The sequence below is a fragment of the Ictidomys tridecemlineatus genome, chromosome 9 (genome assembly GCF_052094955.1).
Source record: "Ictidomys tridecemlineatus isolate mIctTri1 chromosome 9, mIctTri1.hap1, whole genome shotgun sequence".
Lineage (NCBI taxonomy): Eukaryota > Metazoa > Chordata > Mammalia > Rodentia > Sciuridae > Ictidomys > Ictidomys tridecemlineatus.
Window position 1 is genome coordinate 133385318 of NC_135485.1, and position 13738 is coordinate 133399055.

At 39.3% G+C, this 13738-nt stretch overlaps 1 protein-coding gene across 2 annotated transcripts; it reads left to right on the forward strand.

The window, feature by feature from the left end:
* Positions 1 to 2139, forward strand: LOC144366945 (uncharacterized). 2 transcript variants are annotated; one of them, XR_013426153.1, is made up of 2 exons: positions 1 to 768; positions 928 to 2139. XR_013426153.1 is itself a non-coding variant. In XM_078022110.1 (2 exons), the coding sequence occupies exons 1-2, from the start codon at positions 25 to 27 to the stop codon at positions 957 to 959; spliced, it is 558 nt and encodes a 185-aa protein (XP_077878236.1). In that variant the 5' UTR covers positions 1 to 24; the 3' UTR covers positions 960 to 2139. The 2 variants fall into 2 exon arrangements, 1 of the variants encoding a protein (XP_077878236.1); XM_078022110.1 differs by having other exon boundaries at positions 1 to 550.
* The last annotated feature ends 11599 nt before the right edge of the window (positions 2140 to 13738 follow it).

Consider the following 13738-nt stretch of genomic DNA (forward strand, 5'->3'; position numbering starts at 1 on the left):
CCAGCCCTCTACCCCGACTGCGCAATGTCCCGGGTGCCGCCGCCGCCGCCGCCGGCCGCGCAGCGCGCGTGCGCACCTCCCGCCCCGCCTCGCACAGGTGTGGCGCCCGTCGCCGCCGCCGCCGCCCCGCCCGCGCAGGCGCCCGCAGCGCGTGGCTCCGCCCCTACCGCGCTCGCGCCGCAGCCCGTCAGGCCCAGGGAGCGCGGGGCTGAAGCGGGGCAGGCCTTCTGCTTGAGGACGGCAGAGCACAGCGCCTCCGGCCCCGCACCCGCCACGTCCGAGGTTGCCGCCCTCCGGAGGAAGCCGCGCGAGTCCTCCGGGGCGGGGAGAAGGGGACCGCCGAGAGGAAGGAGGTGCCGCCGGGCTCTCTCGCGAGAGGGCCGGGAGCCGCCTTGGCGGGGGCGTGCGCCTGCCCAGCGACGGGGAGGACGTCGGCGGGCTCCGTGGCTGGCAGCTCGGGCCGCCCTCGGCCTCGCGGGCGCCTTCTTGTCAGGGAGCCGGCGGGGGCTGGCGCCCAGGGCCCGAGGCTTCGTCCCACGGCCACGTGCAGGTATCCGGGGATCCTGGCGCCCAGGGCCCGGTCGGCCAGTATCCCAGGTCCAAAGGTGGAGCAAGTCACCTGGGGCCACTCGGGGGCCTGTGACCCCAGCCTGTCTGGTGAAAATAAAACCCATTGTGCCCCAGTTGTGTGTTAGCGTCTGGGCGGCGATGATGTAGTGGTTAAATACCAGCGCACCCTGGTCGGCTGCCACCGGAGGGTGTTAATAGGTGAGACCCGCAGCCTTAAGGAATGACCTAGAATTCTTGGGAGGAGACCTACTATACGATGTCGTACAAAAGGTCCCAAAGGGCAGACAGACCGCTTTTTGTTAAGAGTGCTGCCTTGTTTTGCAATAACAAAACTATTTTACTTTCTGTTTTGAGCAGATGGTGATGTCGTTAAAAGTCAAGGACTATGAAAAGGAGGACAACAGAACTCTAGAATTGTAGGAAAGGAGATAAGCTGCTTATCCCATCAGATGAAATGAAAACGTAATCAGAGTGGTAGGATCTAAACATACCTAGAGTTGCCAGAAATTTACAAAAGCCTTAATATAATTTCTGTTGCTGAAGAAAAAAATGCAATCACTAATATACCACGTTATGTTAACCAGAAAAAAAAGTTTACTCACCTCGTTTAACAAATAAGGCAATTGTGCTTACCTACTTTCCTGTTACAGAAACTAGAATATGGGCTGGAATATCGAAATTGTTTGTCTCTAAGGTTACTTCCACGAAGATTAATCCTCTAACCAGGTGTGGTGGTGAACACCTGTATCCCAGCGACTTTGGAGACTGAAGCAGGAGTATCAAGTTCCAGGCCAGCCTGAGCAATTTAGCCAGACTCTGTCTCAAAATATAAGACTGAGGATGTAGCTCAGTAGTAAAGCACCAGAGCGTTCAATCTTCAGCACCACCACCCCCAAAAAATTCATCCAGAAACAACTATTAGAGGACCTTGAAATATATTATCCCCCTATTCTATTCCTGTCAAAGGAGGGAAACTAAAGATTTAAGTTGAATTCAAAGCTGTGAATAATCAGGGAATTTCGAAGGATGATTTATTAACATCCTTGCACCCCAAGACCACCTCTCTTCTTTCTTTTTTTGTATTCTTTCAGTTTAGCTCCCACTGAACTGTAACAAAATCCTTTCCATGATTATGCTTACATTTAAAAAACACTTTTATTAGAGAAGTTTGTTAATACACCCATATTTATCTGGAAATACATAGAAAGTTTCACAGATGTGAAATGATGTGCCTTGTGGGATTTTCTTCAAAACAGCCCTGGGGAGACTGGACACGGTGGCTATATGGATGAAACAAATGATGATGTTAAGTGTTTTGTTAAGAAGACAGGGAAGAGGAGATGGAGGAGGGTAACAGCAGCAAAGAAAACCTGTGAGATGGGCAGGTAGGAAGTTTCTCCACGGAAGTGATGTTCAGACAGATACTTGATGAAAGAGTAGGCATTCACCAGAGTGAAGAGTCAACGATGACTGACCCTGGATAATGGATACATGAAGAGTCATTATACTAGTCTTAGTTGTTTATGGTTGAATTTCTTCATAATAAAAGTTGTCCAAATAGAAAAAAAATGTAAAGATTTTCTTTATATTTTTCCAAATCCTATTTATTCTTCACATCCATCTCTGTGCATTTCTCACTCATATTTCAAGTTGAACATTCTCCTCTTTATTCTTATAAACTCTAATACGTTTTAATATTGCTCATTTAGCCTTAGAATACATCTTTGATAAGTTTCATTATTATATGCTGTGTCTTACTAAGTAGATTGTACTGACTGGAAGTTCATTGTTATTTAGCAAATGACAAATGAGTTAAGTGGGAAATTTCTTGTGTATGAATTCAGTTTGACCCCTTTATCAATTATACACAGTTCAGCACTGTTTAGACTGAAAAATTATTGTTGACACTCAACGTTAGGATAATGCAATGTGATTACAGTGTATGCTATCTTGATTAACCCCAGAGGCTCCAGAATTGATCCTCGAGGAGATTCTAATATTGGATGGGTTATGTTTTCCTAATTTCTGAGAGCTCATTTTGTCCTTGGAGTCTTAACACTTTATTTAAAACCTTGTTACACAGCTGGGGAGAAATTAAGTTTGATATGGCTTAAACTAGAACATTATAAATGGTTTAAGGTAAAGTGAGTGTGTACTTTTCTAATAGAAGAATATTATATATTTAAAACAGAATAACATAAGGATAATCTTAAAATCAAAACAGGGCTACTCAATTTCAGCTTTTCTTTTCTAGAGATGCCCACCTCCCTGTGATAGAGACCATTTTTTAAATGGTCTCACCCAGCAATAACTTTTAGACAACTCTCTCAGTTCCAGTCTACACAGTACAATGGAAAAGTCCCTTGAATATCTACCTAAGAGTTTTTCAATATTGATGGAATTGACATTTTAAGCCTTGTTGTAGATTCTTTGCATTGTAGGGTGTGTATTAACTTCTTTGACGAAATACCAGTAACATCCCACCGCCAGCTGTAACAACCCAACTCTCCTCTCTAATGCCAAATTCTCGGGGGTACACAGCTTCCCACTTCTGAGCCACTGGCCTATATAAAATCTCATCTTACAATTCTGAATTCTTATCCATACCAGGTGATAGTAAGGGTTCTCCCTTAAAAACAGAATTCTATTACCCAGAGCATATCACTATGTTTAATAGCCTAAACATCATGGAAGAGCTTTAATTTTACCACCTAAACAGTGAATACTTTCACTTTATAGGTGAGCTCACAAAGTTTTAGAACTTTTTTTTTTTTTTTTTTTTTTTTGGTACCAGGGATTGAACTCAGGGGCACTTGACCACTGAGTCACATCCCCTGCCCTATTTTGTATTTTATTTAGAAATAGGGTGTCACTTAGTTGCTTACAGCCTTGCTAAATTGCTGAGGCTGGCTTTGCCTTAAGTCTCCCAAGCTGCTGGGATTGCAGGCATGTGCCACTGTGCCTGGCACAGAATTCTTTAAGGCCTGGCTTCATAAGGGTCATTGTAGAGGTAGTGCAATTTGAACTGTATACTCAATATTATGCTAGTAATTGGGGGAGGGGAAAGATGCTAAATAAAATGTGATTTCAGTTCATGAGGAATTTATAATCTAACTGCAGAAGCAAGTTAAACCACTAGTGAATATCAGAACAAACAAAGTGCTAAATTCTATTCTAGAGATGCTTGGCCTGGACTTGAAGAATTCTAGATAGGTGAAGAAGTGTGCAGTAAGAAGGGTTGTAGATGGTTCTGCTCACCTGTAGGCAGACTAGGAGTTTGGATGATAGACCTCCTGAAGAGGACTATGTGCTAGAGATGCCTGTTCCTGTGGTAGAGGCATTCCTCACAAACCCAAACTCTCAATAAGGAAGCCTTGCAAGTATTTCATGTATGTACAGAATTCTATTGTGATGGCCCCTGTTGTTTGCTCCTCTTATCTCATTTTTATTTCTACCTTTAAAATGTTTCATTATTTAATATTTCTATATTTGAAACCTCAGTAGACAAGCAATAGACAAATTTCAAAAGGACAATATGAGACTTAACAAATTATTAAACTATAACTTGCAGATGAAGACACTTGTTTGTCCATGAAACAGTTGTGAAAACTGATTTTTAAAATTAAGCTCCAGGGGCTGGGGATGTGGCTCAAGTGGTAGCGCGCTCACCTGGCATGCGTGCGGCCCAGGTTCTATCCTCAGCACCACATACAAAGATGTTGTGCCCGCCAAGAACTAAAAAATAAATATTAAAAATTTCTCTCTCTCTCTCTCTCTCTCTCTCTCTCTCTCTCTGTGTGTGTGTGTGTGTGTGTGTGTCTCACTCTCTCTTTAAATAAAAAATAAAATTAAGCTCCACAGAAGAACATCAATACCATTGCCAAGTAATAACACTTTCTAATACCAGTTTTATATATACATATATGTGTGTGTGTGTGTGTGTATATATATATATATCTTCTAAGGTGGGTGAAGGAAATCCATCTAAGAAATAATTCCAAGTTATGGAGAAAATCACAACCATAACTGCAAATTTACAAGTTATTTACAAATTAACAACTGTAAGAAAAAAAGCCCACCAAGGTAAAAATGAAACACAATTCAGCCAAAAGATACTAGATGTAGCTTGATCCTTTATAAAAAAAAAAAAAAAAGAGGGGCTGGGGTTGTGGCTTAGTGGTAAAGCACTTGCCTAGCATGTGTGAGACGCTTGGTTCAATTCTCAGTACCACATATAAATAAATGAATAAAATAAAGATCCACCAACATCTTAAAAAAATTTTAATAAATAAATAAAGATCTTGAGCTGGGAATATAGCTCAGTTGGTACAGTGCTTGCCTAGCATGTACAAGGCCCTAGGTTCAATCCCCTGCATAAATAAAATATTGATCTCAATAAAGGTAAATATGTAGGTATTATTGTAATGACAATGAAAATCTCTACCTTTTGTTTTATACGTGATTTAAGAGACTAAATACAATGGTCATTTCAAATTATTATTCCATCCAATGGATTGATCCACTGATTAAGTTACAGCTCTTATTATTGAATAATTTCACCTCTCAACATTTTGCACTAACACAGGAGTTTTTTAGCTTCCAATTAGATGGATTTCCTTCCCCCACCTTAGGATTTTTTTTTTTTTTTTTTTTGGTGGTCTGGTATTAGAAAGTGTTACTTGGCATTGATATTCTTCTGTGGAGCTTAATTTTAAGCTCATATCCATCTCACAACACAAAGTGAATTTAGTCCATCTCCCAAGAGTTCCCATAATCTTAACATTTCCAATATTGCCCAAAAGTTAGAATCCAAAGTATCCTCTGAGACTCAAGGGAAGCACTTGGCTGTGAGACCTTGTAAAGATCAAAAGCAAGTTATTTATATACAGTATATAATAGTATGCAGTAAACATTTCCATTACAAAAGGGAAAAATCAGGGTATAGAGGAGATGGAATCAAAACTGGGCAAAAACTAGGTCCTGTAGCTCCATGTCTGGCATTGGGACACATAGTGTGAGATGTTATTTCCAAAGGGACTGGGATGCCCTGTCTCTATAGCTTTGGCAGTTGCAGTGTACATTGCCTCTCTCTTAGGCTGTCTCTGTCCACAGTCAGTAGCTTTTCTGGACAAGTGTGCCACTTTACTGTCATCTCTTAATCCCAGGGTCTCCACTCCAACTTTGGCTTCACCTTCACAGCTTCACACATCTCCTTCTAAGGGGCTTCCTTCAAGGACTCTTTTTTTTTTTTTTTAATATTTTTAGTTGTAGGTGGCCACATTACCTTTATTTTATTTATTTGTACATGATGCTGAGGATGGAACCCAGGGCCTCACACATGCTAAGCAAGTGCTCTATCATTGAGCCACAATCCCAGCCCCCTCCTGCCGGGATTCTGACCCTGCTATATTTTTCCTGACCTCATAGGTCTTCCTTTGAAATCAGTAGAAGTCTCCATGACCCCTTAGCTCCAGCATCCTGCATTCCTTCAGAACCAGCACCATGCGGAAGATGCCAAGCTTTGCTGCCAGCTTAAGCAGTAGCCTTGGCCCACTTCAACATTGCTATAGCAGACTGTGAGTGCCTGGGTTGCTAAGCACAATGAACCAAATGAACCAATGGAACAATTTCCCAAGCACCCCTGTGTAACCACATCGTCCTTGACTCTAGTTTTACACTTACTTTTCTGGCCAAGCTTCAAATTTTTAAAATCCTTCCTCACTGCTTTTTGCTCCTGATTATCACACTAAAATTGACTAAAAACTGCCAGAAATGTCCATGTTATCACTTGAATGCTGTGCTACCTTGAAATTTCCCCCACCCTATTAGTCCATTAGCTTTAAATTCAGCCTCAAAAAAAAGTCTGAGAACATGAGCAAAATGCAGACAAGTTCTTTACCATATTGTAACATGAATGGCCTCTAGACCATTCCTTTGGCATTCTGGTCTTCAGAGTTCATATCAGAATCATCCACTAAGCTCTGTTTACAACATTGTAAGGCTTCACTAGCCTACATCACCAAACTTTTCCAAACTCCTCCTGCAAACCAGACTTCTGAACCACATAGTGAAGAATAGGCACAGCAATCCCACTTCTTGGTACCAATTTCTATTTTAGTTTCAGATTTTCATCACTGTGACCAAAATACTGACGACAAGACAACTTAGAGGAGAATAAGTTTATTTTGGCTCATGGTTTCAGAGGTCTCAATTCATGATTAACCAGTTTCATCATTTTGGGCCCAAGGTACAGCAGCACATCATGGTGGAAAGGCATAGCAGAGAAAAGGTACTCAATTCTTGGTGGCTAGGAAGCAGAAAGAAAAAAGGAAGGACCAGGGGACAAGATATAATACCCAAGACATGCCCCCAGTAACCCACTTCCTCCAACCACATCTCAATAGTTACCATCCAATACACTAGTCCTCTCCCAAGTATTAATCCACCAAATGGGTCAATCCACTGAATAGGTTACAACTCTCATAATCTAATCATTTTATCTCTGAACATCCCTGCATTAACACAGGAACTTTGCGGGGGGACACCTCATATCTAAACCACAACAGATAGAATAATTCTATATGTTTTGTAACTAATAAAATGGTCTTGATATATTGATTGATATATATATCAATCAAGAAAACATTTGAATTTTTCACATAGTTCTCAGTTGTTGAAAGGTTTATCAAATAAAAGCAGTGCATTGGTCTAATCCCTAGAAACAAAGTAAGCAGGCAAACCATTGCCTTCATGGAAAGTCTGCATGGTAGTGGAAAAATAAAGAAATTACCAAAAATATAAATTTTGGACAATAATAAATTAAAGAAAACAAAGCAGGACATAAGGTTAAAGCATGATGAGAAAAGCTGTGATAAGAGAAGGCTTCATAAGGACCTAGCATTTATGTAGAGATATGAATGAAATGAGGGAGTAAGTTATATACATGGCTTTTAAGAATAAGGGAAAGGGAATTACAAAGACCTTGAGGGGAAAAAAGTTTCAAATAATTCAATTATACATATTTATTTCTATTATTATTATTTTTGGTACTGGGGATTTGAGTCAGCAATGCTTTAACACTAAGCTGCATTCACAGTTCTTTTTATTTTGAAAAAGGGTTTAAGTTGCTGAAGTTCTCACTAAGTTGTTAAGGCTGACCTTAAGTTTATGATCCTCCTGCCTCAGCCTCTCTAGTCACTGAGATTACAGGTGTGCACCATCATGCCTAGCTATTATTATTATTATTATTAAAGTGCTTGGGGTAAAACCCAGAGCATTGTACATACTTGGCAAGCATTCTTATCACTAAGTTATGCTCCCAGATCCATAGTTAAATTTTGAATCTACTTAGAATATTTTTTTCCTATCTCAAGTAGAATGTAGAAAACATCATTATAGGGCTGGGGATGTGGCTCAAGCGGTAGCGCGCTCACCTGGCATGCGTGCGGCCCGGGTTCGACCCTCAGCACCACATATAAACAAAGATGTTGTGTCCGCCGAAAACTAAAAAATAATTATTAAAAAATTCTCTTTCTCTCTTTCTTTAAAAAAAAAGAAAAAGAAAAAGAAAACATCATTATATAGGTACAATTACCCTCTCTCCTTATGTTATAGTTGTCATCAATTCAATATACCTATGTGGAAAACCTCATAAGACAGTGTTATCATTTTGTTATCCATCCTATTAGAAGGATATGGGTTTTAGCATTTATACCAGTATTTTAAAGAATTCAAGAATTTACTATATTTACATATATTTGCCATTTCTGGTGGTCTACCTCTATTCTTGATGTTTCAGTTTTCCTTCTGGTATCATTTTCCCCAATTCAAAAATTATCTTTAGCAATATTTCAGAACAGATCTGCTGGAAACAAATTCATTTTTCTTCATCTGAAAATGTCATTATTTCACCTAAATTCCTGATGGATATTTTCAATGAATATAGTATTTTGTGTTAATGGTTCCTTTCAGAACTTTAAAAAATGTTGTGCCACTTCCTTCCGGCTTATGTGGTTTCTAGTGAGTGTTCTGTAGTGATTCAAATTGTCCTTTTCATATAGATAGTATATTGTATTTCTCTGGATGCTTTGAAGGTATTTTATTTTTCAGTATTTTGATTATGATAATGTTTGGGCATATATTTATATGTTCATCCTGTGTGGGGTTTATTGAGTTTCTATTGGTTATGTTTTCCAAATTTAAGACCTTCTCATCCATCATTTATTCTAAAACTTTTTCTCTGGCAATACTTTTTTTTTTAAGTACCATGAATTGAACCCAGGGGTTTGACATCCTTCCTTATTTATTTATTTATTTATTTATTTTTTAGAGAGAGAGAGAAAGAGAGTACCACTTGAGCCACATCCCCAGCCCCCTTCTTTATTTATTATTTTATTTGTTAAATAAATAATTTATTTATAGTACTTGGGCATTCTATTACTGAGCTATAGCCCTAGTCCTATTTTTTTCTATATATAGTTTTATAGTAGACACAATATATGGACACAATACCTTTATTTAATTTTTATGTGGTGCTGAGGATCAAACCCAGTGCCTCTCATGTGCTAGCCAAGTGCTCCACCAACTGAACTATATAACCCTAGCCCATATTTTTTCTGTACTTTTGAGACTGGCATCAAGTTTGCAATCCTCCTGCCTAAGACTCCCAAGTAGCTGGGATTATAGGTTGTTCTAGCAACCTCTTGTTAAGCCTGTCCTACAGGTCCTGGAGATTCTGTTCATTGATTTTTCAACCTTTTTTCCCCTCTATTGTTCAGATTGGTTAATTTACATTGACCTATTCTCACGTTCTGTCATATTCACTCAGCTATTGAGACCATCCAGTGAGTTTTTTAAAAATCCATTTGAGGGACTGGGCATGTGGCTTAAGTGGTAGCACACTCTCCTGACATGTGCAGGGCACTGGGTTCGATCCTCAACTCCACATAAAAAATAAATAAATAAAGATATTGTGTCCACCTAATACTAAAAAATAAATATTAAAAAAATCCATTTGATTCTTTTTCTTTGCTGATAACTCCTATTTTCACATTGGTTTCAAAAGTGCTTTTGATTGCTTGTAGGAGAATTTTTATAAGAGAGCCAGGAACTTTGACTGGTCTGTGATTTTAATAAATTAGGCTGCCACAATTCCATAAATAAAGGCAGAAGACATGAGATTCCTGGATAAGGGATAAAGGACAGTGTATTGCTCATACTATTAGAAGGATATGGGTTTTAGCATTTATACCAGTGTTTTGAGTCCCAGTTCCCACAGAGTGATGCAATTAGAGGTGAGTGACACCTATAGAGGTAGGGGGCTTTTGTAGGAGAATAACTCTGGGGTTAACTCTTTTTTTTTTTTAAGAGAGAATTTTAATATTTATTTATTTATTTATTTATTTATTTATTTATTTATTTATTTATTTATTTATTTATTTATTTTTAGTTCTCGGTGGACACAACATCTTTGTATGTGGTGCTGAGGATCGAACCCGGGCCACAAGCATGCCAGGCGAGCACACTCCACTTGAGCCACATCCCCAGCCCCTGGGGTTAACTCTTAGCCTTATAAAGGGCCTGCAAACCTGCCAAGCCTCATCCTTGAGCTAGAGATCACTTTTTCAATTTTTAAAATCCTAAACAGCTAATAAATCTTGAGTTCAGAGGAAGACATTGTCACTATCTTCCAAGGGTGGTGGTTATACAAATATTCCTGCAAAAGACAGTCTAGGAAGAAAGAAAGATTAGCTATTAATGCCTTTGCCTAGAAGATATGCAGAAACACAAGGGCAAATGAAGAATTTTCTTCTAATAAATGGTTGATTTAAAGTTTTCATTAGTTAATGTCCACCACCTGGGTTCTCTCAGTGTTGGCATCTCTTTTCCCTAGGTAAACTGAGATTTCCTGGTTCTCTGTATGTTTAGTAATTTGAGGTTAAATTCTGAACATTTTAAGTATACTATTTTAAGACTTTGGGTCTTGTTTAAATTCTGTGGAGAATGTTGATATTTTTGTTCTGGCAGGCAATTAACCTGGGCAGCCAAGGTACAGGTTCAATCTAGTCTTCTTTGGGTAAGAAGAGGCATAATGGTATTATTACCTACCAAAAAAGAAAAAACAAAACAATGTCTATTAAATTCCAGGGAATAAACTAGAGAATAAACCTAGAGAGGCTTTCCTCCTTGCCTCTAGGGGAATTTTGCTTACCCTTCAAGGGCTGGGGTTGTGGCTCAGTGGCAGAGACATGTGAGGCACTGGGTTTAATCCTCAGCATCACATAAAATAAACAAAGTAAATATATTGTGTCTGTAAATATTTTTAAAAAAAGATAATGAATAATCTTGCCAGGCACAGTGGGTTATGTTTGTAATCCCACCAGTTGGGGAGTTTCAGGCTGGAAGATTAGGAGTTCAAATCTAGCCTTAGCAAAATAGCGAGGCCCTAAAACTCAGCAAGGCCCTGTCTCTAAATAAAAATTTTAAAAGGGCTGAGGCATTCTGCTGTCATATATAACAAATTAGGCTATAAATAAATAAATAAATAAATAAATAAATAAATAAGGGGGCTGGGCATGGGCTGGGGTTGTGGCTCAGTGATAGAGCACTTGCCTATTGTGTGTGAGACACTAGGTTTGATCCTCAGTACCACATAAAAAGTAAAATAAAATAAAAGTAGTGTGTCCACCTATAATAATATACATATTTTTTAAAAGGGCTGGGGATATGCTCAGTGGCATATCATCCCTGTGTTAAATCGCCAGTTGTTCACCCTCTCCCCACTGCCCTGCAAAAATAGAGTAATTTCTCTCCTGAGTGGGGATTGGGTAGTTTGCCAGCAGCTCTGACAGAACTTGGAGCCTATTAAATTCAGGATCCTTCTGTGATACTGCCCTCTGCACTTGTAGAAAATACCTGGTCCCCACCTAGTCACTTTGTGGGAATTGGGGCACAGGGACTGACCCCAGATATTGCTGTAAGAGCTTTTTGTTTTCAAAGACAAAATTTTTACGGCCTTAGCCCAGAGGTCTGGTGTCTTTGTCAGCATGTGTATGCAAAATGGTGGCAGGCTGTTAGCTTCCAAGAAGGGTAATCTCAGATATGTCACAGGACCACAGCTATGGTGTCAACAATATTGACAGCAGCAGCCTTGGAGAGGAGAACAGGACAAAACATGCTAAGATTTTTTTGTAATGATGAGTGACCAGGAGGACAGCAGATGACCATCGGAAGAAAGAACGGATGATATAGTCTAATAGTGTGCACCTCAAGGAAATGAGAATTTTGTAAGGAAGAAAACATGTTCTGAAATTGACAATGGGGAGTAAGCAGGACATCAACTTCATGTTGAGATCCTTTTGTAAGTGGGATATTGCACCAGAGACAATATTATGAAAAAAGCAGATTTTTTTTTTTTTTTTTTTTTTTTTTTTTTTTTTTTTTAAAGAGAGAGTGAGAGAGGGGGACAGAGAGAGAGAGAGAATTTTAACATTTATTTATTTTTTCTTAATTCTCGGCGGACACAACATCTTTGTTGGTATGTGGTGCTGCTGAGGATCGAACCCGGGCCGCACGCATGCTAGGCGAGCGCGCTACCGCTTGAGCCACATCCCAGCCCCCAAAAAAAAGCAGATTTTGATTAGATAAAGATGATGAAATGTTTAGAAAAATTGTTAGCACATATTGGATTTGACTGAGGATGGTGCAGTGGAAGGATCAAAGTAGGATAAGAGTAGTGAGACTAAATTAAAGCATTATGGTGTTCGGATTCTATATAATGGACTTGAGCTGGTGAGAGGTAAAGAGGCAGAAGGTAAGAAGGGGTCATTTCTAACTTGGGGGGTGGGGTACCAGGGGTTGCACTGAGCCGCTGAGCTACATCCCTACTCCTATTTTGTATTTTATTTAGAGACAGGGTCTCACTGAGTTACTTAGTGACTCACTAAATTGCTGAGGCTGGCTTTGAACTTGCAATCTACCTGCCTCAGAGTCCCGAGCTGCTGGGATTACGGCATGTACCACCAAGCCCAGCTCTAATTTTTTTAAAAAAGGAAGTTCTCATAGTCTTCTGGGATTTTTCTCTTAAGGGAGTTTATAGCTTTTTTTTTCCTTAGAAAAAAGGGGAGGAAGGCCTTTGAGTCTCCCTTTGAGTTACATCCCCAGTCCTTTTTAATTTTAAACTGGGTCTAAATTGCTGAGGCTGGCCTTGAACTTGGAATCATCCTGCCTCAGCATCCCGTGTATTTGGGATTACAGGCATGTGCCACCAGGCCTGGTAAATTTATAGATTTTAATTATAATCCTTAGAACTGTTCTGTTAGGTTATTTACAGAGGTGAAGCAGGTGCACAATGAATGCTGTGGACCTTGTAAAATCAGCTGGGGTTGTGGCTGAGAGCAACTCTGTATGGCTTATTTCAATCCAAGAACATTGGGAATCCTGGAGGCTTCCTCTGTAGATTAAATCTTGGGTGTTGCAGCTGGACAGTCAATCTTCCAGGAGCATGGAATTCTCAATGGGAGTGGGGAAGGACTTGGTGATGTTTATAAACATCTACCTAGGAAACCCAAGAATAGCAAAAATCATTTGAGGTCTCTCCCCAAACTTCATCATATCAAAAGGGATTATCTGAATACATTATTTGAAATCATATTTTGCCTGGTCATTTGCCATCCTCTTCCCATGCTCCTCCCAGCCTCCACCTTAGCAGTAATAATCAGCCCTGTTATGTATATGTCCAAATAGGATTTCCTTTCAGTGGAATGTAAATACCTTGAAAACAGACTTCTTCCTGCTTATTTCCAGGACTCAGAATAGTATCTGGCACATTATGCATACTCAATAAATTATTGATGAATTTATATATAAACTAAAGCATATTAGAACCATTAAGCACATTCAGTAATTTGGTAGAGCACAAAATCAGTAACTTTAAAATTAATAGTTTCTATATACTAACAAAGACTTTTAGAAAAATACAGGAAAAAAATAATAACAAAAATATAAAATAACTAGAAATAAACTAATTGGAAACTAAATAGCATTCAAATATTACTGACAGAATAATTGAATGAATGTAGAAACATACTATATTGCTTGATGGTAAGACATAAGGCTGTATAACAGTGTAATGATGCAAATTTCCTTCAAGCCAATATATAAATAATAG